Source organism: Tamandua tetradactyla, chromosome 22 (genome assembly GCF_023851605.1).
Source record: "Tamandua tetradactyla isolate mTamTet1 chromosome 22, mTamTet1.pri, whole genome shotgun sequence".
In the NCBI taxonomy this organism is placed as follows: domain Eukaryota; kingdom Metazoa; phylum Chordata; class Mammalia; order Pilosa; family Myrmecophagidae; genus Tamandua; species Tamandua tetradactyla.
In genome coordinates, this window is record NC_135348.1 from 13,453,380 (window position 1) to 13,474,756 (window position 21,377).

The window sequence follows — 21,377 nt, forward strand, 5'->3', positions numbered from 1 at the left end:
GAAAACTCTCAAGATCCTTTTGGGAGGAAAACGCCTTCTTCACTGACCTCATACAGGCAAATCCCCTCATTGCCCAGACAGTCCTCTTCCTACTGAAACTTAGGATTCATATTTCATGAAGGGGGCAAAGACCGACTCATTTTACCTTCTTTTTCAGAAGGTTGGTCCAGACATCAGAATAGGAATCCATGAGGTTCTAATACACGCTCAAGAATGACTTAGACAAATAAAAATAAAAAGTTTTAGATGTCCACATTATAATCTTGGGTGCAGAACGCTCCATGTGCCTATTAAAGCAACATGCTGACAAAGATAAACAAGCGCTAGGAAAAAAATAAAATTTTAACTGTTTACGTGATGATATTATGAGATTTTTGCTTTTTTCCTTATATTCCTTTAATTTTTCCCCAATAAGTATTATTAGCTTTTTTTTTTTTATGATTCTGAAGATATTTTAAAAACACACGTTAAACACACAAAGCTGTGTTACAGGCTTTATGCTTTCTGTTCATGTTTGATGCTACACCCCCAACATACGAAATAAAGACTTGCATATACATGATCCAATGTTAAACACGAAGTACACATCATATTTGCTCACATACTGTTCCCTTGTGTATTTCCAGCTTTGGGATGGAAAATTTTTCTATGAAAAAATCATCTTTTGCTCTAACTAAGGGCCAACAAAAGGCTTTTCAACATAGAAAGTACCTGAGCCTTTCTGTCCAGGCCAGAGTCTTGTACAAATAAGGGATGGGTCTCTAACTGGAATCAGAGAAGGGCTGAGCCGGTTGGTAGCCACTCTGACACTGGCTGTCTTTCTCAAATCGATCTAGTTAGAATAGCCATCATGTGCAAGCAAGAGGGAAGTATATTCAGGACTGCCAAATGGTGGGATTTGCAGATCAGAAACACCACGTTCTCTGTGAATTAGTAAGGAAGGAAAGGAGGGTGTGGGATAAGCTGACCTCAGAAGAGTGAGTGGTACGACCCAGAAGTAGGGTCAATAAGCAAACACAGCAGGGAACGACAAGAGCTTCTGGAAAAAAGAGGAAAATGCAGAAGATGCAGTGAGCAATGAAAAACTATCAAACAACCTTTCTCTTTGGTGGGGAGGGGTAAACAGCACCATCCAAAGTAATGGGCTGTGAAGAGGCATTTGGCAGGAGCTCAGAAGGTTCTCCCTGCGGGTGGGGTTTGAGGTGGAGTGCAGACAGATGGCAGGAGTCAGGCTCAGAGATGAACCAGCTTGCATGGAGGCAGTGGATGGAACAGAGGGGACAGCACCCTGGAGAACCAAAGCAACAGACTTGTCAAAACTGCAAGGAAGAGTAGTATGGAGACAATTCAGCTCTTTGCTATGAGGTTCTGAGGGTCTCAGGCCAGGGAACTGAAAGAAAATGATGTACTACTTTTAAGGGAGTCCATGTAGAAGCACAATTAAGATCACAGACTCTGAGCGACTGAACTGCCTGGTTTGAATCTCATTCCTTGTTTGTTACTAGGCTGCAAAGTCACACCTTCTCCTGGCCTCCACTTCCTCAATGACAGTATGTCTTCTTCACAGGTTTGTTAGAAGTATTAAATTACCTGGCACACAGTGACCTTAATATAAAATGAATTAGCTATTATCATTATTATTGAACACTTTGAACTAGTTAAGTTAAAAGTGATCTCAGAGTGGCGAAGGCTTTCCTGAGCTTTAATAAAAACAAAAGAAGAAATCAAAGAAAAATCACAGATTGTGAAAAACATTCCTGAAGCCACTGTTGTATACAAATAAAAACAAATAAAAATAAAAGGGAATGGGCAAACTGAGAAAAAAATCTGACTTTAAGAAAGAGCCAATACCTTTACCTATGAAAAACCATTCACACTAACAGAAAAGTGGGCAAAGGACACAAAATGCAAATAAACAAATACAAAAGGCCAAAAATCATGAAGAGCTCATCCAAAATATCTTATAATAAAATGTTTTTAAGAAAGGCAAATTACAAACCATTCCATTTTGGTTTATAAATAGTACAGATGTGTTTACATACATGTTTATGTCTGCAAAAGACTTAAGAAGCAGCTGGGAAAATACACTATATTTAACAGTGTCTGCCTTTCAACACTGGAAGTGGCATTGGGTTGGACATTTACTTCTTAATTTATAGAACTTATTTTGAGTGGTAGGATTCGATAGACAATTTTTCCTTTTTTATTTTATGGAAAATGAAAGGAAGGAATATACCTAGTTGAGTTGTGTCCCCCAAGTATGTTGGGTTGAGTTGTGTCCCCCAAAAAGATATGTTGAAGCCCTAATCCCTAGGACTTCAGAAAGTAACTTTATTTAGAAAAAGGGTGCGATCTGTGTAGATGGAATTAGCAAGTTAAAAAGAGGTCATATTTGAGTAGGATGGGCCCTTAATCCATTATGACTGGTGTCCCTTTAGGAAGGGGAGAAGAGACACAGACAGGCACAGGGGAGCCTGCCACGTGATGGCTGGGGCAGAGATGGCCATGGGTTGCCACCAAGCCATGCCAAAAGCCAGGAGGGAGGCAAAGAATAGATGTTCCACTCCAGACTCAGGAAGTGTGGCCCTGCCAACACCTTGATTTCAGACTTTTGGCCTCCAGAACCGTTAACAGAGATTTCAAGTCATCCAGTTTGTGCTATTTTGATATGGCAGCCCTGAGAAATGAAGACACCTAGTAAGAGATCCAAATTGAAACCAAAAAAAATCACTTTTTCACCTATCATACTAACCAAGATTTTGCAAATGACAAATGATGCTGGTGAGAGAAGAGCACAACTTGCCTTCTTCTCAAATACCAAGGACGTGAATATAAATCAGTACCACCTTTCTGGAAAGCAATTTGGCAACAACATAAGGAATCACCTAAATTTATACCCTTTAATCTTGTTTCTCCAAGTCTGTAACAAGGGCATAATCAGGTATTTAGCAAGACTGATGAAGAAGACTGTTCATCACAGAGTTATGTATGAAGGTAAAGAGTCGGAAATAATATTAATGTCCAACTGTAGGGGAATGGTTTAAATTATGGCATGAACAATGGAATGTTATGTAACCATTGGAAGCAAAGGTCCTCATTAACTTTTTTTCGTATGCTGTATGGCAGGGGTCACATTTCATTCTTTTTCCATGTGAGTATCCTGTTATACAGCACCACTTGAATTTTTGTGTTTCTTTGTTTTCCTTTGTTTTGCTTGTTTGTTTGTTTTGGGGAAGTGCATGGGCCAGGAATCGAAGCCGTGTCTCCTGCACAGTAAACAAGACTCTACCTCTGAATTACCCTTGCACCCTATCCCACCCCCATTAACTTTTAATGGTGTGAGAACATAAAATAGCATAACAAAGCTGTATATACACAACGATCCAATTTTTAAAATTTGCGTAGAAAATAAAGCAAAACGTTACAAGTGGTTCATTTGTCAATGGATCATTTTTTTTCCTCCTTCTTTATGTTTCCATAATAATTATGTATTATTTTTCTAAGGAAAAAAAATCTGCTTAAAAGAAAATAAATAGCCATGACTAGGATTAAAATTTAGTCTGTGGCTTTCAAACCTGGGCTTCAACCTTCCTTGCCAATAAACCCAGCGGAATGTTAACTTTGTACTAAAGACACATTTACATAATTTTCTAAGCTGCAAAGTTAGGCCCTAAGAATTTGCAAGAAAAACAAACTTTGAGCACTGCACTCGGGAATGTGTTTACTGAGAACAATTCTCTCCAAACTAACAATGAAATGGAAAGTGCACACATGGGATTTTAAAGAACAGTTCTAATAAACAGGGAGTGAGTTACAGAGACAGCAAAGAAATGACAACTTACAGCCCCCAAAGCTGCAGCTGGAAATCTACTTCGGCCCACAAGTACAGGCTGAATCCCCCACATTCCTCAGACTTGCATCCTTACTGTCAATCTGTCACCACCGGGGGCAAGAGTCTGTCCCACACAGGCTTGCAGACCAGAAGAGGAAGGAGGAAGGTGCAGCTCTGCCTGGCTTACTGACCATCAAGAGGTCTGGCCTGCTGTCCTGGCTTTATTTAGTCAATAACCATTGGAACTGAGCACTGGAACTTTCTGAGCACCAGGGACAGAGAGATAAAAGACAGAGAGCAGGGACATGCTCTCAAGGATCTAATGATGATGATGTAGAGAGAAGAAGAAAACTACCCTCGCTAAGGGCACATGGTGGGCTACGCCTGGCCCACGGAGTCAGGGAAGATTTTGGGGTAGAGACAGAGTGAGAGAGGGGAACGGCACCCACACTGGTGGGGGTCAGTGTTAGTACCCTGCAGTACCATTCCCCAGGGCCATCTCACCTGTAGGGCTAGCAGTAACCAGAGAGGACCCTGGAGAAGTCACAGCTTCTCCGGCAGACAAGACTGTGGGGCCAGTAGAGGCTGTGCATCTCAGCATCTGTTTCTACTTCACTGCAGGGCAGTATGAAAGATGCCAGACCCCTTATCAAGAAGTGGTTATGTTCAACTCCGACCTTCCTTCATTCCCTCTTTTCCCCAATTCAGTGGCCTTGTTTCTGCTCCTGAACGCGTGCCCTGTCTTCTTCTGGCTGGCCTTTTGTACACCTGTTACACCCGCACACTCCCCCACCATACCATCAACACTGCCCAGGATTCAGACTTCGGCTTCTGTGCTCTCTGCATGCACCTCAGAGGACTCCATGTCATGCTTCCATTTTAACATCCACAGGGAAAATCCCGACTTCTTATGGAAAGCCTGGCTCTGCACGTTTCACTGCGTACTATACTCTCTGTGCCTGTTTGAAAAGGTTTATGTACCCTAGAAAAGCCATGTTTTAATCCTAATCAACCTTGTGCGAGCAACAGTTTCTTCTAATCCCTATTCAGTACTGTACACTGGAAACTTTAATTAGCTTATCTCCATGGAGATGTTGATTCCCTCAAGAATGGGTATTAAACTGGATTCCAGGTGGGTCTTGGTTGGTTTTACTGGAATCCCTTAATAGAAGAACTTTGGAAAAAGCTAGAGAACAAGACAGGAAGCCAGGAGATTCTGAGAGAGCAGAGAACGCTGCAGAACCATGAAGCAGAGAGTCTTTTGGAGATGAAGAAGGAAAACACCTCCTGGAGAGCTTCATGAAACAAGAGGCCTGGAGAAAAAGCCAGCAGATGCTGTCATGTTTGCCATGTGCCCTTTCAGCTGAGAAAGAAATGCTAAATGTCATCAGCCTTCTTGAACCAAGGTATCTTTCCCTGGATGCCTCAGATTGGACATTTCTAGACTTGCTTTAATTTGGACACTTTCTTGGCCTTAGAACTGTAAATTAGCGACTTATTAATTTCTCCTTTTTAAAAGCCATTCCATTTCTGGTATATTGCCTTCCAGCAGCTAGCAAACTAGAACACTCACTTCAAAATACAGCCACCCACAGCTGTTGACAGTGATCGTGATCATACCTATTAGTTCTTTAGTACTTACTACTTGCCAGTACTTAAGAAATGCTGCTATCCTAAGCACTTATCATATTAACTCATTTAGTCCTCAAATGGCCCTGTGAGGTAGGTATATGATTATTATCTCATTTTACAGATAAAGAAACTGCAATGTTAAGTCATTTGCCCACAATATGCAGCTAGTAAGTGGTAAGCTGGATTCAAACCCAGGAAGTTGGACTGCAAAGTCCGTGCTCTTAATTACGCAACTGTGCTTCACAAGATACAATCTGAATTCATCACATAAATCAGAATTCTCTATCTCTGAGTCACTGCAGCCTAAGTTGATTCCTCAGCCTCTGAAATCCCCTCTAGTATGCGCTAAAATCTTGGTGCTTGTTTACAGAAATAACATCTCAGTATGAAATGACTGCGATATACTTATGTGTATCGCTTCCATTTTATTTAAATGGAAGACTGATGTTTGTTACAAAGTTTAAACAAAACAGAGAAAAAGAAATTTCTCAAAATCCCACCATTCAGTATAATCCCAGAGTTTCCAACTAATGATGTGGCAAATCTTATTTTTGGATATCTATGTGCCTATGCACTCATAATATGTGCGGGACACTATGGCGGGACAGACATACAGAAATATAAATAATTTATAACACTGGGACCATATATTATTTTTATTTTTAAAAATAAAAATGTTAAGGTTCAATTTTATTTGAATTTAAAATTTAGAAAAGACTGGGAAATTTTGTTCACCCTTTTAAACTATGTGTTTCTGTTTTATAGTACTGATTCTCTACTAAGAAAGATAAAACTAAAACATATTCTTTTCACCTCTCTCTCAATCCCTGCTCCCATTTTTGGAGACTATATTACTATTTTAACTTTGTTGACATTATAATATTATATTCTGTTCTGTAATTAAAATTAGCAATAGCTAAGTCTTAATTCTAGATATGAAATGGACTGAAATCTCATCTACAGACCTTTCAACATGGCTTCTTCAATCTTGAGTCTTTCTTTACCTATCTTGGTTCTGTCAACCTGATTTTTCAAGAAGGCCTTATCAGTTCATTTGTGTTGGGGGATGCTTATATGTTGTCTTGGCACTTAAGTGGGAATAATTGTCTTTGTTCACATTTTCCTTCTTTCAATAGCATTATTCTACTGTTCTCTGGTATTAAATGTCCCTATGGAGGAGTCTCAGGCAGCCAAAGTTTGGGTTTACTTCCCTTTTCCTGCATATTTTTTATGCTTTAAGTTCATTAGTTAAACTAGGGTATGTCTACATCTATTATTATGCATCAGTTTTTCCTGGGGTACATAGTGTGTCCTTTGGATCAATAAATTCAGTTCCTCCCTCATATCAAGAAAATTTTCATTTATTACATCTCTGAGAACCTTTCTGATCCATTTGTTGGTCACAACTACGCAACCATTAGTCTTATATTGGATTGTCTTTTTCTTTGTCCCATTTATCATCTTCTCTCTAAACACTTTAATCTCTTAAATTAATTCCTTTAATCATGCCAATTATCTCAAAGCCTTTTCCTTCATGTAAATAATTCAATTCCCAGCCATTATATGTGCATTGTCATTCGGTTCTTCATTTATTTCTCTAGTATATCCATAATATCCCTTTTAATCTCATTCTCATCTATTAATTTGCCTTTGAAAGGTCTTATTTTATTGAATTCATATTCTATAATGTTCAGTATTCAGAGTTTCCTTCGGGTATTTAGACACATTTTCTTCTAAACTTCTGCTAGGCGGGAGTCTATCTGGCTTTTGCATGTTCTATTACTTTCGCTCACTTTTACTACAGTACGTGTGTTTGCACAGTTGAAATGCTATACTTTTCATTGTGCTTATGCTAACACAGATCACTCTCTTCTAATGTAAAGTAGGTACATTCTCCTAAATACCTTTCCCACCTTTATCTGGGACTTGTTTGTTTTCTCCTATAAACCATAGTTTCAGAGCTGGTGTCTGCTTTCTAGACACTTTTCAAAAGGCTGAGAGCCTGGCAGGAAGGCACAGAGCGAGCTGTGACAGTGTGGGAAACCTGGATCCTAGTCTCTTCTGGCATTCTGTTAAAAGTCCTATATTCACCCCAGCTAAACGGTTATTCCTCCAACTCATCAAGACTATGTCCTAAAAATGGATGTTAGGTACTAAATGGAGAGGTGAACTCTGATCTGGGTCTATGCCACCATCTTTAGCACCAGGAATTGACTCGTGCTTAAAAACAGCATTTCTTGAGAGTAAAAGGTATCTGGTTTCACTAAAAATTATTTTTGTATCTCATGTATAATAGATCACCAAAACATTTTCTGATAAACACATTCAACTTACCCTTTATCAAAATGGATTCAAATGCATGATTTAACGATCCCCTTTGAAAGATATTAAATATATAGGTACACTGTTATTACATAAATATTTGTACTCTGAGCTAAATACTAAAATGGGATTTGTTCTTGGTAACAGGTAAGAAAAAAAATGGACACAGACCTCAACCGAAGATATGTCCTGCTTCTCAGAACATGGGTCTTCCTTAGATAGTTTGTGAATCTTCTTCTCTGAGGAAGATTTTACGTCAACTTGCTTTTTCAAAGTTTCAGTATTGTCTGCTTCATTCTTGACAGGCACTTGCTGATTATTCCCTTGAATAAATAAAAATGATTCAATTTCTAGCTAATTATTTCATTCATAGTCCCCACAGTTAAATCTCTTTCCCGTACCAAACAAGTAATACTTTGCTTTAGTAAGATTTAGACCTGAGGACTGTTTATAACATCCATAATGCTCTAGAAATTTATTTTGCTTACAGGTGAAAATGCACGTAAGAGTTCTACAAACAATCTCTATAAGAAGTCAAGGAAAAAAGTCAGGAGAGAGGGGTAAAAACCTGGGGTTCTGTTCATGACTCAGCCAAGGATTAATTTTATCATCAGTCAGTCTCTTAAACTGCCTGAATCTGAATTTTCTGTGTATAAAATGGAGATACCACCACCTTCCCTGCCTACCCTAAACTCTTATAAGGGTTACACCAGAAGATGTAAATGTGAAGTGTCACCACCAAACGACACATGAATCATTTCAGTAAGGTGCATCTACTGTAAATAACCCTTGCCCTGCAGCGAACATGCTTGTATGCTGAAAAATCGGCTGGCAGATAAATCATATGGCAAAGGTTATGCGGCAAGGGGACCCTCAGCTGAGAACATGTTTTTTCCATCTTCTCTCAAGTGATTTCATTTATAAGTATATTTCTCCTCTCACCTACCTCACAATAGAGCCTTGATTAAACCAACTTCAACCGCACAATAACTAGCTTCAGCATTCTAATGTAAGTTCTAACTTAAAAAGTATTTCAATACCTTTTCCTTTTCTCTTTTAACTGAGAATCACTAACCATACCTTTGAAATCTGAAACAGTTTCGATTGCCACCATGCAAATAATTCACAGCAAAGCACTCTGGTGGAATGACTGCTAGACAAGGCATCAAACAGAATAAGCTTGAGGCTCCAATACAGCCCTGTGATGGGGCTTGATGCTAGCAAAATGAAAGGAGCTGTTAAGATCCTCTCTGATTCTAACACTCTAGAACTACAAATTAAACTCACTCAAAGTAGGATATATACATTTTTAAAATAACTCTTATAAGGCAAACATACTTTCATTCTGTTAACAGAAAATCCTATAAATAGTATTTAACTATAAAAAATGCTGGACAAGCAAATGGCATATACCTCGTAATTTAACGCAATGCAGGTTTTACAGTTTAAGCACAACCATGGCATCTTAAATCTTGTTATTTTCTAAAAAGAAACTCTATCTCAAAATTAATTTAAGGTTATGCTCTCCAAATGTTACAACAAGATGAAAACAGAAAATCAGTCTTTTGGCTAGGATCATTGTCATCAAATAAAACAGCACAGGATGTTTTAGTGCCTTTGGCTGCGATGGGGAAACTTGAAGAACTGGATACCCAAAGTCTTAACCAGAGGCAAATCTGACCTTACACCAGATGACTTCTTTAACAACCCAGGAATAACATTAGAGTTTTGTAAAGACTCTGAATCAAGAGTGCATGGGTGGTGCAGTGGTAGAATGCTCGCCTCTCATGCAGGAGACCTGGGTTCGGACCATGCACCCCCCAAAAAAGGAATCTGAATTAAAGGCAATTAAAAAATCCCCCAGGAATTTCAGCTCTTCAACAGACAACCAACTGCCTGGACTGATGTAGATGTACCAACTGAGAGGACAGCTGGGCTATGGCTTTTACATCCCCTTCAGACTTTTTATATATCTGAACTAAAAATCTCAACAGCAACCCTACAGAATTACCACTACTTTCCCCTTTTCATATGGCCAAAATAAAAATCATTCTTTTGCACAGATTGTTTTTGGAAATTTAATTCCTCATGTAACAGAGAATGGCTATTAGATATCCACAAAGAAAAATACCCATCAGTGAACAAGTAAAGGAAACAACCAAGAGCAATGGGGACAGGGTATCAACATGAATGAAAAGAAATCATAAATACCATTTTGGATTTTGGAAGCCATAAGTATGAAACAGAATACAGATATTCTCCTCGAAAAAATGTGTCATTACTTTCCTAGAGACCTAATTCATGAGAACATGTGTTTCCTTAAGTCTTCTTCACGCCAAGAATATAGCAATGAAAGTATTAGTCATCAAAGTTTCTTAAGAAGGATCCAAATTTAATACTTAATCCTAAACCACCCCAAAAGAAGCCGTAAAACATAGGTTCTTAGAAAACTAGTGCTACACTCTGTGGGGCTAATTAATAAAGATGAACATTAATAAGTCTTTCATTGATTCTCTGAGAAATTCTAACATGAAAATACTCAAGAATCTAGAAATACTGTGCATATATACTTCAATTAAAAATGGCCTCAATCCGTGCCACCTTACTAAAGCACACTCACAGTATTATGCAATTTCCCCATGTTTACCTCACAGAGTGTTTGTGCCGTAGTTAAAGATCAAAAACAAATGGAAGAACAAGAAATAAGTGAACACACCAGAATTTTGCTTGAAAATTTTCTTTATAAAATCTAATTATATGGTATATTTTGAATAATCCTTTCTATCTTCATTTACAGTTATAAGGATCCATTGGTAAATCCAAACATTTATTTCAGAAATGCTGGATCTAATTCAGTGAACACTTTCAGTTATTGTCAATTTTGAGGCTCAGAGTATTATCAAATACTAAATACTAAATTTGTCTCCACTTAAAATAAGAGAGCAATTAAGTAATTCAAATATTTTCCTTGAGTAGCACTGAGGCCAGCAGTCTGTCTTTAGCCATAATCTGAAATGTATATTATTTTGAGTGTACACTTTAAAATAACAGTAATAAACATCTAACAAAAGACATTTACATTACACATAAAGATGATCAAGGTTTCTGGAACATGTAACAAATATCTGAAAATTTTAACTGTTTCATAGTTGTTTGGCAGATTGACACCAAAATAAAAGGAAGAAACAAAGTGTGGGGAAAATAGAGCACTGAGTCATCTGTCAGTAAACTTCATTTCTATCGGAAATTTTAATTTATGATTCACTACAGGCCCCCTGGAAGGAGACAGGGAAACAGCAGGAAAGAGATGAGGCACATTTTCCATTATTCAGAAAATATTATGTGTTTCTTGACGAACCAACAATGAGTATGGAGTCAAGAGCAGTAACACACACCATGCAACATTTTCTTCTCACACATAAAAATAGAAGCCTAAGAATAACAGAAGGTACAATTCCTCAGGTGCCTTGAGGAGTTGTATTAGCTTAGAAAAACCAACTAAAGCACTTTTAGGAGATGAAACCCTGTTTTCAAGGCAGTCTTATCACTGGACTTGTTCGTACAGAACACTATATATGTGCTTGGAGAAACAGCTAAAGTGCAGCAAACTGTTAGTTTCTAACTCTACTGGGCCATACAGGGAACAAAGGGCCCAGAGCGTAGAACTGCCAGCCATCAGGTAGGCTAAATTTAGCTTTACAGATGCTGAAGCTGTTTTCCTCAGATTCTAGAAAAGACTATAAGATGGAAACATCATGCTTTTCACAAAGTAAAATACTTTCAAAATAGAAAAGAACTAATGCTCAAAGTTGGAAGTAAAAACTCAGAAAAGCCATACACAGATGGTTCTCTCACTCTTAAGCAGTCTTTACACATCATGGTTGCCTGCAGATAATGCCCGCGTGCCATCTGCTAATTTACTGTTAAAGTCTTCCTCCCAAATTTGATAAGAGAACCCTAAATCCATAATGTCCTACCTTCAAACTACATTTATCTCGCCCTAAATTCTCAGTCCTTATGTTTGTTCCTACCACATTTCTTATCTTGTATAATTTTTAATGCTTAAAAATTATAAATCAACAGCAGGCATTTAAAAACTTTTTAATATCTTCATTACTTTCCTAGAATAGAGCCATGAACATAAAACTGTCAAAACAAAATGCATGACAATGAATGGAGCATCATGAGGGCAATCTCCTGCCTACATACAAATTCTGCAGAAAAATACGGGACTCTGAATTAGCACCTTTGAGTTGCTCGTCTGCACGTTATCAACTCTCATTTGATCTGATCAATAATTACTCAGATACCAGTTAACATGCTGTTGATCCAAAAGTAGCAAAAACAAAAAACAACAAAACAAAAACAATGGAACAATAGTATAGCAAAAGATTTGTTTCCACTTAAAATAAATCCTTATAAACATAGTAGCAACCAAATTTGCAGAGGAAGGAAAGATTCTGGGAAGGGTTACATCTACACGATAGAGGCAAACTCTATGTTTTGGGACTCGCATATTAAATTTACTCACACTTGCTGAAGTATTAATCCGTGATAACCTTCACGCAACTACTGGCATTAAACACGAAGTGCTGCAGAAGGATTTTGAAGCAGGAATTCAAATCCTCTGGTCCACCCTGGTACTACAGTTCTGACCCATGTCACTACAGCCCAACCACTTCAAAGTACTATGACAGTGTGACAGAAGGTCCCTTCTTAATGCCAACCATAATGCCACCTTTAAAGGCATTTTGCAGGCACATTTATTCGGAGATCTGGGAGACACAAAGGACCACCAGAAAGGCATTCTAGACGGATGACCCCCTCCAACAGCTATTATTTTCAATTTGCATCAAGTCATCCTAAGGGAAAAGCCCAGGAGGACTGGCTCCCTAAGTTCACCCATTTATAAGCCGTCTGCAGTCTGGGCCTGGAAAGGAAATAGAACAGGCATCCCAAGCAGCCCACTGTGAAATATCTGCAGACAAGGTATGCTATGATTTTATTTAAAGATCTAGTTGAATGGCACTCTCCCAGATGGCACACTTCTATGCCAGGCGGGGAAGACACAAGCTTACAGTGTCTACCTGAAGCATGCACACTGCTGGCAAGGGAAACGAACAGACTAGGTGTGCCAAGAATGCACGTGCAGCAGTTCAAACGATGTTCCATTTAGAGGATGCAAATGCCTTTCTTTTAAACTAGATATGTCCTTTTATGCAACAGTTAAAATTCAGCCTGAGTTTTACTAAATGCATAAAACTCAATAGGATTAGCCAATCCATAACATTTCTGTACTCTCTCTACAATATCTAGGGGAAAAATATGAAATTATTTTATGTTTAGATGTTTCAAGTAAGATCCAAGCAACCGATTTTTTCCAGACTAAAAGTATCTAAAATCTGGCTTTAACAGGTACAGAAATATACATATTAAAATGGTGAAAATGGACAGAAAAATTAAGCACAGGTCTTTATGCCAGAGGCCAGGAGACTCAGTTAAAGCTTAATGAAAATGTTATGTGTAGTCATCCCTAGTCTAGATTTACTTGAGCTTTCATTAAATGTATTTGCTACAAGAGAACATCTGTTTTCTTTAAACCAAGGGACAAAATTAGCAGAAAAACCAGGGCCAGGAAACATGAGGTGGGAGCTTTGTTAAATGAAGTTGCTAAAGTTTTATTCAGCCAGAGGCATTTCATGAGCTGATTAAGTTGTGCAAATAGTCTGAAAAGCCAAGCTAAAGAATAATTAGGAGAAAGTAGCAGTATCATATGATATTCACACAATACATAGTATTACTTATAATCTAAATTAAGCTTCTTAGCCATGACATTCTAAAAACTTAGTGTTTTTCCTTATCTTTTCATTTTAGGATTCTTATTGCAATATTTACATCTTTGGTAAAACTGTATGAACTAAAAAGTTCAGCAATCACAGTTAAAACTAAAAGCCACAGGTCAGAACAAATTTCACTAAAAACAGGCTGAGAACAAACAGGAAAGAAGAGTCATCAAGGAGGATGAAAAGTTTACCATTATTTTTCCTGGAAATCTCTGGCAAGTCTGACTGGTACTGAGGTGAAGTTCTTGACAAATTATTTTCAGGTAGTTTCTTAGAGGACTTCAGAGGACAGAGCTCTCGTTCCTTGAGCTCAGCTATATTTTCTGAAGTTTTAATACCAGTTTCCTTAGGAAACATATAAGTCTGTATTTCCTCCTTCATGTTACATTCTGAAGAAGTATTATTGACAACAGTTATGTTTTTCAGTGTGTTTTCTTCTTTATTCAATAAGTTTTTGGGAAGGGTTAAATTCTTCTGCAGGTTGACACTTATGCCACTTGCATATTTGAGGTTTATCCAGTTCTCACCCATAACTTCAGGGCAAACGTCCCCTTTAGGAGCAGACAGGGAACAGCCCAGAGTTGAAGTCTGTTTATCCTCAGTAGTAGTGTTGGTACTGCTGGAGACAGATGTGCTGGTTTTGTGTTTACTGTAATAAACTGAGCACTTATGCTTCTTTTGAGAATGGCCATAGGTTGCTGGACTCCTCTTTGCAGCATTTTGGATCCTGCTTTGGGGAGTATTTATCGAAAGGCAGCTTTTCCCTCTGCCTTTATCAGAGGAGCCATAGGCTTCGAGAAAGTTCTTGCAACTGCTTCTAAATTTAAAAAGAAAAACATTTAACATAAACGCAAACCAAATAAAACTACTTATTTGTTTCTAGGTCCATGAGAAAGAGGTAGCAATGCTTATATTAGAGTTCCACCTTTCTGTCTTCTAATGCTCCATGAGTTTTGTGCCAGTGAGGAGACCAATACCCGAAGTCCTTAAATGCAAACTAAGTTATAACAAAAGCAATATTGTCACTGTCCACACAATGACTTAAAGAAAACTTAAAATTAAAATTTATATTACTTAAAAAAAAATAAAAAATGAATAATAACAAATGTAAGAAACCCCCACCCCCACCCCACCCCAAGAATTCTTACTTGTGAGAATGGGAGCCGATTACATCCATCGGACTGTTGTTTTGCTGTGAAGAAGAGCTAGAATTTTGCCTTTGTCTTGTTTTCATGAATTCCATAAGAATGTATTGTGCTTGTTGGAAGGCTATTAAAATCACACCCAACAGGGACAAACTGAGGGAGAAAGCAAGAAGGTTCATTATTGCATGGGTCTGACTGCTATTAAAAAGGCTAACCTCAATCTAGGGGAGTGGTAAATTACTGATGAGAACCATCTAATGATATGGCATTAAAATCTCATAAGATGGGGTGGGAAAGGGAATGGGGGTTAAGGCTTAAAACATACACAGTTTGTGGAATAACGGAAATGTTTTGGGAATGGATGGTGGTGATGACGGCATAACAGCGTGAATGTAATTAACAAGCACTGAACTACACACCTGAATGGGGTTAAAAGGGGAAACTTTAGGTCATATACATGCCAATAGAATAAAAACTTTTTTAAAATCCATGGAACTGCACTACACAAATAATGGTACCTAAGCGAAACTATGGATATAGTTAATAGTGCAATTATAAGAATGTGCTTTTATCAACTGTAATAAATGTATCACATCAATGCAAGGTATTAATAATAGTGTGGTATATGGGACTCTTGTATTTTATGCATGATTGGTCTGTAAACCCATAACTTTTTTGTAAAAAAAAATCCCTGAGATGTATGACATCATAATTTTCTACATTTCTTAAAGAGTAAAGAACCCTAAGTTTTTCAAAATGCATATATTTACAAGCTTGACATTACAATTCAATTTTTATATGTTTTAATGTATTCTTTTAATTAGAGAAGTTGTAGGTTTACAGCAAAATCATGCAAAAATATGCAATTCCCATATACCACCCTATTATTAACACTTTGCATTCATGTTGTAAATTTGTTACAACTGATGAAAAAAACATTTTTACAAGCTTACTATTAACTATATAGTACATGGTTTATATTAGGGTTCATGTTTGCCTTGTACAGCCTTATGGGGTTTTTTACCTTATTTTTCTTCTAGTAACACTTACACAACCAAAAATTTTACTCTTTTAACTACATTCACATAAAAAATGCAGTGCTATTAATTATATTCACAACGCTGTGCTACTCTCACTACCATTCATTACTAAAACATTTCCATCATCCAAATAGAAACTCTGTATAATTTAAGCATTAACTCCCCACTTCTACCCCTACCCTGGCCCCTACCAATCTATATTCTAGTTTTTGACTCCATGAATTTGCTTATTCTAAGTACTTCATATCAGGGCAATCCTATAGCAGTTGTCCTGTTGTCCGGCTTATTTTACTCAACGTGATGTCTTCAAGGTTCATCCATGTTGTCACATGTATCAGAACTTCATCCCTTTTCATGGTTTAATAATATTCCATTATCTGTATATGCCACATTTTGTTCATCCATTCATCAGTGGATGGATATTTGGGTCACTTCTACCTTTTGGCAACTGTGACTAATACTGCTATGAATGTAGGTGAGCAAATATCTGTTTGAGTCCCTGCTTCCAATCCTCTTGGGTATATACTACGGGTGGGATTGCAGGGTCATACGGTAATTCTACACTTAAATTTCTGAGGAATAAACAATTTTCCACAACAGCTGTACCATTTTACATTCCCAGTAATAATGAACAAGTGTTTCTATTTTTCCCATATCCTCTCCAACACTTGTAATTTTAAAATTTTATTAATCACAGTCATTCTAGTGAGTATAAAATTGGTGTCTCATTGTGGTTTTGATATGCATATCCCTATTGGCTAATGATGATGAGCATCTTTCCACATGTGTTTTGGCCATTTATAAATCTTCTTTGGAGAAACTTCTATTCAAGTCTTTTATTCATTTTTTAATTGGGTTGCTCCAATTCAATTTTTAAAGACACTCGTAGAATAAAATCACGTTAAGAGGCTCACTTTAGTCTTCCCATCTCAAATCAAGAATGTACTGAGCTAATAATAGTAACATATATTTCTTCCATCATGGCTACCAATGAACACTTATGGGACACAGGCTCTAAGTTCTACGAATCTCTCGCAATTAGTCTACTACTTTCTTAAAGCTTACCAGTTACTACTTTGTCTACTTCACATATATAAGGGCTCTCAAATACAAAATCCACTCAATTCACAGGCTTTAACTACTTGCAGGCAATTTCATTTTCACGCTGACTTCTTTACTCAGTGAGAGAAGAACAGTGGAGTAGGCAGTGGTTTACCTGACAAAGAAAACGGTGAGCCTCCAAAATGACTCCTCCCAGCTGGGTCCTGGAACCACGTCTGCACATAAGGGCAACAGGTGATGAGGGAGGGTCACATTGAGAGTGAAATGAAATTCTATGTCTGCTGCAGTTACAAAAGTCAGCTCACGGATGACCCAGGAAGAGGTGAAGTCTGGAGTAAACCTGGCAACATAGGATTCATATGTATGTACTTTGTCTTAATTTTAGGTATGGAACAAAATAATGACAGCAAAATTCCTTACTTCTGCAAAATAAATACTTACACATAAAGAATTAAAAACCTCTCACCAATGCAAAAAGTTTATTCCCCACATTGCAAAAATGAAGTAAGTTTAAAACCCAAAGCTTACACAATACTGATATCCCGGGATGTGTTTGGATCCAGGGAAAACTGATGACAATCCAGCACTTCAAATCCATAACCTTGGCAATTATACCCGTTAATTTTCAAAGATGACACAGTTATAGGAAGAGGTCCAATATTCTCAACTTTAAAGTTCTTTGTAATGGATAAAAGTTGCTTGCTGTCTTTCAGTTCTAGTGAGGACCAAAAGTGATATTCAGTTTACATGAACTGCAGAATGTATTTAACATCTCCAGTTACTGAATCAACAAACCACAATCGACATTAAAATGCGAAAAATATGAATATGAGCTCTAAGTGTGAATTTTATTTAACTTGTAGAACAATTACGCATTCTGCTATACAACCAAAATACAATAAAAATACTTGAATAGTCAAAGTCTTTCTTAAGTTAAAGGTGTCTAGGTAACAAAAGTAATCAAAATCCTTTCTTTGGTTCTTTACTTATTAAAGGCTAAGGTTAAGTTTATTCTTCTCAGAAGCCAAATTGTTTGGATTTATCAAGAGTCATCATGCAGTGCATGCCATTGCCAGCTCTCTTACAAATGTGGTCCTCACTCGCATTAACCAAGGACCAATTAAGAGAGTATGTACGTATGAAAGAATAGATAGAAGTGAATACAGTTCCATTAGTGGGTCTGTAAGTAATACTGCCATATAAAAGGTGAACATGATTCAATGGGGTGTGTAGACAATCACAAAGATCGATACTACAAATATAAACTATTTCAAAGGTATGAATCTTGTACAAAGAATAAATAATAGAGGGGTATAAGAGGTGTGCCGGTTTGAAATTATTACGTACTTGCAGAAGAACCATGTTTTAATCCTGATCCAATCTTACAAGAGCAGTCATTTTTTAAAATTCTGATTCAGTATTATAAGATGGAAACTTTTTATAAGATTATCTCCACAAGGTGCAGTGTGCCCAACTGCAGGTATGGCCTTTTGACTAGATGGAGATGTGATCCCTACCCATTCAAGGTGGGCCTTGATTAGTTTATCAGAGTCCTTTAATAGGGGAAACAGTTTGGAGAAACCCGAGATGCAGACTCTTAGAGAACAGCTGCTTCAGAGCTGACAGAGGCATGGATGTTTGGAGAGCATGCCTGCTCAGGCAGACATGAATGCCTGAGGTGTTGACAGAGAGCAGATGCCTAGACACAGGCAGAGCCCAGCAGACATTGCCATGTGCCTTCCCATAAGATGCTAAGCAAGCCAGAACCCAGAGTTTTGTCCTGGAGATGCTAAGTGAAGACGCACAGATGCTTAGAAGAAACCACTGACATCAGAACCTGGAAGCAATGGAACTGGGAACAAGGACCAGGAGATGCCAGCCACACGCTGTGTCAGCTCAGCCTCCTTGAACCAAGGTATCGTTCTCTGGATGAATTAGTTAGAACATTTTTATGACTTTAGAACTGTAAACTTGTCATTTATTATATTCCCTTTTTAAAAGCCATTCATTTTCTGGTATATTGCTTTCTAACAGCATTAGCAAACTAATACAGGGGGAAAACTACTATTGCATGCTATGGTCTATACTTAACAAGAAGACATCAAAAATACCACAGTGACACCAGGGGTAAATAGTTGGGATGGGGGGGAGGACAAGAGTTAAGGGGAGGCTTGGATTTTCTATTTTGTGAGGGGGTGTTCATTGGTTATTTTTCTCTTGGGAGCAATGAAAATTGTCTAAAATTGAGAGTGCTGATGACTATACAATTAAGTGATGATAATGTGTGACATGGATTATTGACTGTGGACATTACACATGATGTCCAATGGATGGAGGTGGCTGAAGGACACACTGAGAAGTAGAATAGTCAACTTTAGTGTATACACACGATCAAATACTGTGCAGCTACAGAAAGGAATGAAGTGGTGAGGCATGCAACCAGGTGAATAAACCCAGGGGACATTATGTGGTGCAAAATAAGCCAGAAACAAAAGAGCAAACATTGTATGGTCTTTTAGAAAATTGGGGCCTAGATGTAAGCTCTTATAGCAGTCACATTTAGTCCAGAGCTGTAATTGTTATTTCTAGATTTTGAGAGGCTGTGTTATGTATGTATAATCTGTATTTTCTTGGAATGTTGGGTACCAGTGTGACAGCTAAGACTCAGAGCAGAAGTCTGGCAGGTCTGAAAGTCAGCATTACCTACCACACACAAAACTATTAAAGAAACTTAAAAAAAGAGATCAGGCTTCAATCAGAGTAAGAATGAAGCTCATCATCAAGGGATTGAGAAAACCTTCTAGATCAAAAGGGGGAAGAGTGAAATGAGACAAAACAAAGTGTCAATAGTTGAGAGATTCCAAACAGAGTCAAGCGGTTATCCTGGAGGTTATTCTTATGCATTAAGTAGATATGACCTTGTTATTCAAGATGTAATGGAAAGGCTGGAGGGAACTGCCTGAAAATGTAGAGCTGTGTTCCAGTAGCCATATTTCTTGAGGATGATTGAATAATGATATAGCTTTCACAATGTGACTGGGTGATTGTGAAAATCTTGTGTCTGATGCTCCTTTTATCTACCTTGTCAACAAACGAGTAGAACATATGGAATAAAAATAAATAAAAGGGGGAACAAATGCTAAAATAAATTTAGTCTGAAATGCTAGTGATCAATGAAAGTGAGGGGTAAAGGGTATGGTAGGTATAATCTTTTTTTTTTCTGTTTTCATTTTATTTCTTTTTCTATTATCTTTTTATTTCTTTTTCTGAATTGATGCAAATGTTCTAAGAAATGATGAATATGCAACTAAGTGATGATATTGTGAATTACTGATTATATATGTTAATGTATTTATTTAAATTAATAAATAAATTTTTTAAAAATGAAGCTCATCAGGTTAGGACGAAGATGAATCAGAATACAGGGGTAAGGAGGACATTGTCTGTACTTTAGAACAAACACCTACTCTATGAGATCAAAGGAGGAGAGGTTATTTTGTCCAAAACCTAAATTTTCTGTAGCACATAATCTAACTCAACCTTTCTGGATAAATCATCTAAATAATTCAAACACATGGAGCCCAGAATGGGAATGAGGGCTTGTAATTCCATATAGCTTAATGTAATGCTCAGATAGATCCCAGAATATGTTGAGCAGATAATTAAAAAGTACTGGCAAAGTCCCCTGAGGGAAGGTAATAAAAAAAAATATGGAGCTATTAAACTTTACAGTGTGGAAACCCCTGATACTGTCTCAAACATTAGAGACTCCCAATGTTGAGGCTTGCTCTTGTGAAACTTATTTATATAGCACAGAAGCTTAGCCTACCTATAGCTATGCCTAAAAGTTACTTCCAGAGGACCTCTTTTGTTGCTCAGATGAGAACTCTCTCAGCCCAACTCCGCAAATAAAATCATTACCCTGCCCACTACATGGGATATGACATCCAGGGGTGAAAGTCTCCCTGGCAACATGGGATGTGAATCCCAAGGATGAGGCTGGCCCTGGCACCATGGGATCAACAATACCTACCAGACCAAATGGATGAAAAGAACTGTAACAAAATAAGGTATCAGGGCTGAGAGAGTTCAAATACAATCAAGAGGCTATTCTGGAGGCTACTCTTATGCAAGCTCTAGCTAGATATGGCTATTTACCATGGTTTGCCAAACCCCAAACAATACCATTCCTTTTAAACCTAAAGAACACCTAGGACTCTACCTGAGATTCTACCAAAAGTTCCATGCATGGTGATTACTTTCCAAAAACCTGTAACCTCCAGATGGGTTCCTAGGCCAGAGAAGTCCTGAAACCCAGAGGGGCCAGCCACTCTAGAACATCAACTACTTCCATCTTGCTATCCCATATTTTGACAGTGCATCCCAACCCAAAAAAAGTTAGAATAGGCATAGTCTAAACACCCTAAAGATTGAGAGAAAGATCAAAGGAGAAGGACGAGTTATAACAGAGAAGACAGGATATAACAAATGAGCATAACTA

The 21,377-nt window shown here is 37.7% G+C and overlaps 1 protein-coding gene across 3 annotated transcripts in view; it reads right to left on the reverse strand.

The window, feature by feature from the left end:
• TMEM131L (transmembrane 131 like) overlaps positions 1-21,377 on the reverse strand; it is a 168,259-nt gene that overhangs the window by 19,964 nt on the left and 126,918 nt on the right. For 2 of the 3 annotated variants that reach the window (XM_077139756.1, XM_077139754.1), the window contains exons 22-26: positions 17,405-17,591; positions 17,031-17,216; positions 14,778-14,927; positions 13,821-14,446; positions 7,958-8,109 (exon numbers count right to left, since the gene is read on the reverse strand). In XM_077139756.1, coding sequence (XP_076995871.1) covers positions 7,958-8,109; positions 13,821-14,446; positions 14,778-14,927; positions 17,031-17,216; positions 17,405-17,591 — 1,301 coding nt within the window. The remainder of the gene's footprint in view (positions 1-7,957; positions 8,110-13,820; positions 14,447-14,777; positions 14,928-17,030; positions 17,217-17,404; positions 17,592-21,377) is intronic. The other variant, XM_077139755.1, reaches the window with a different exon arrangement.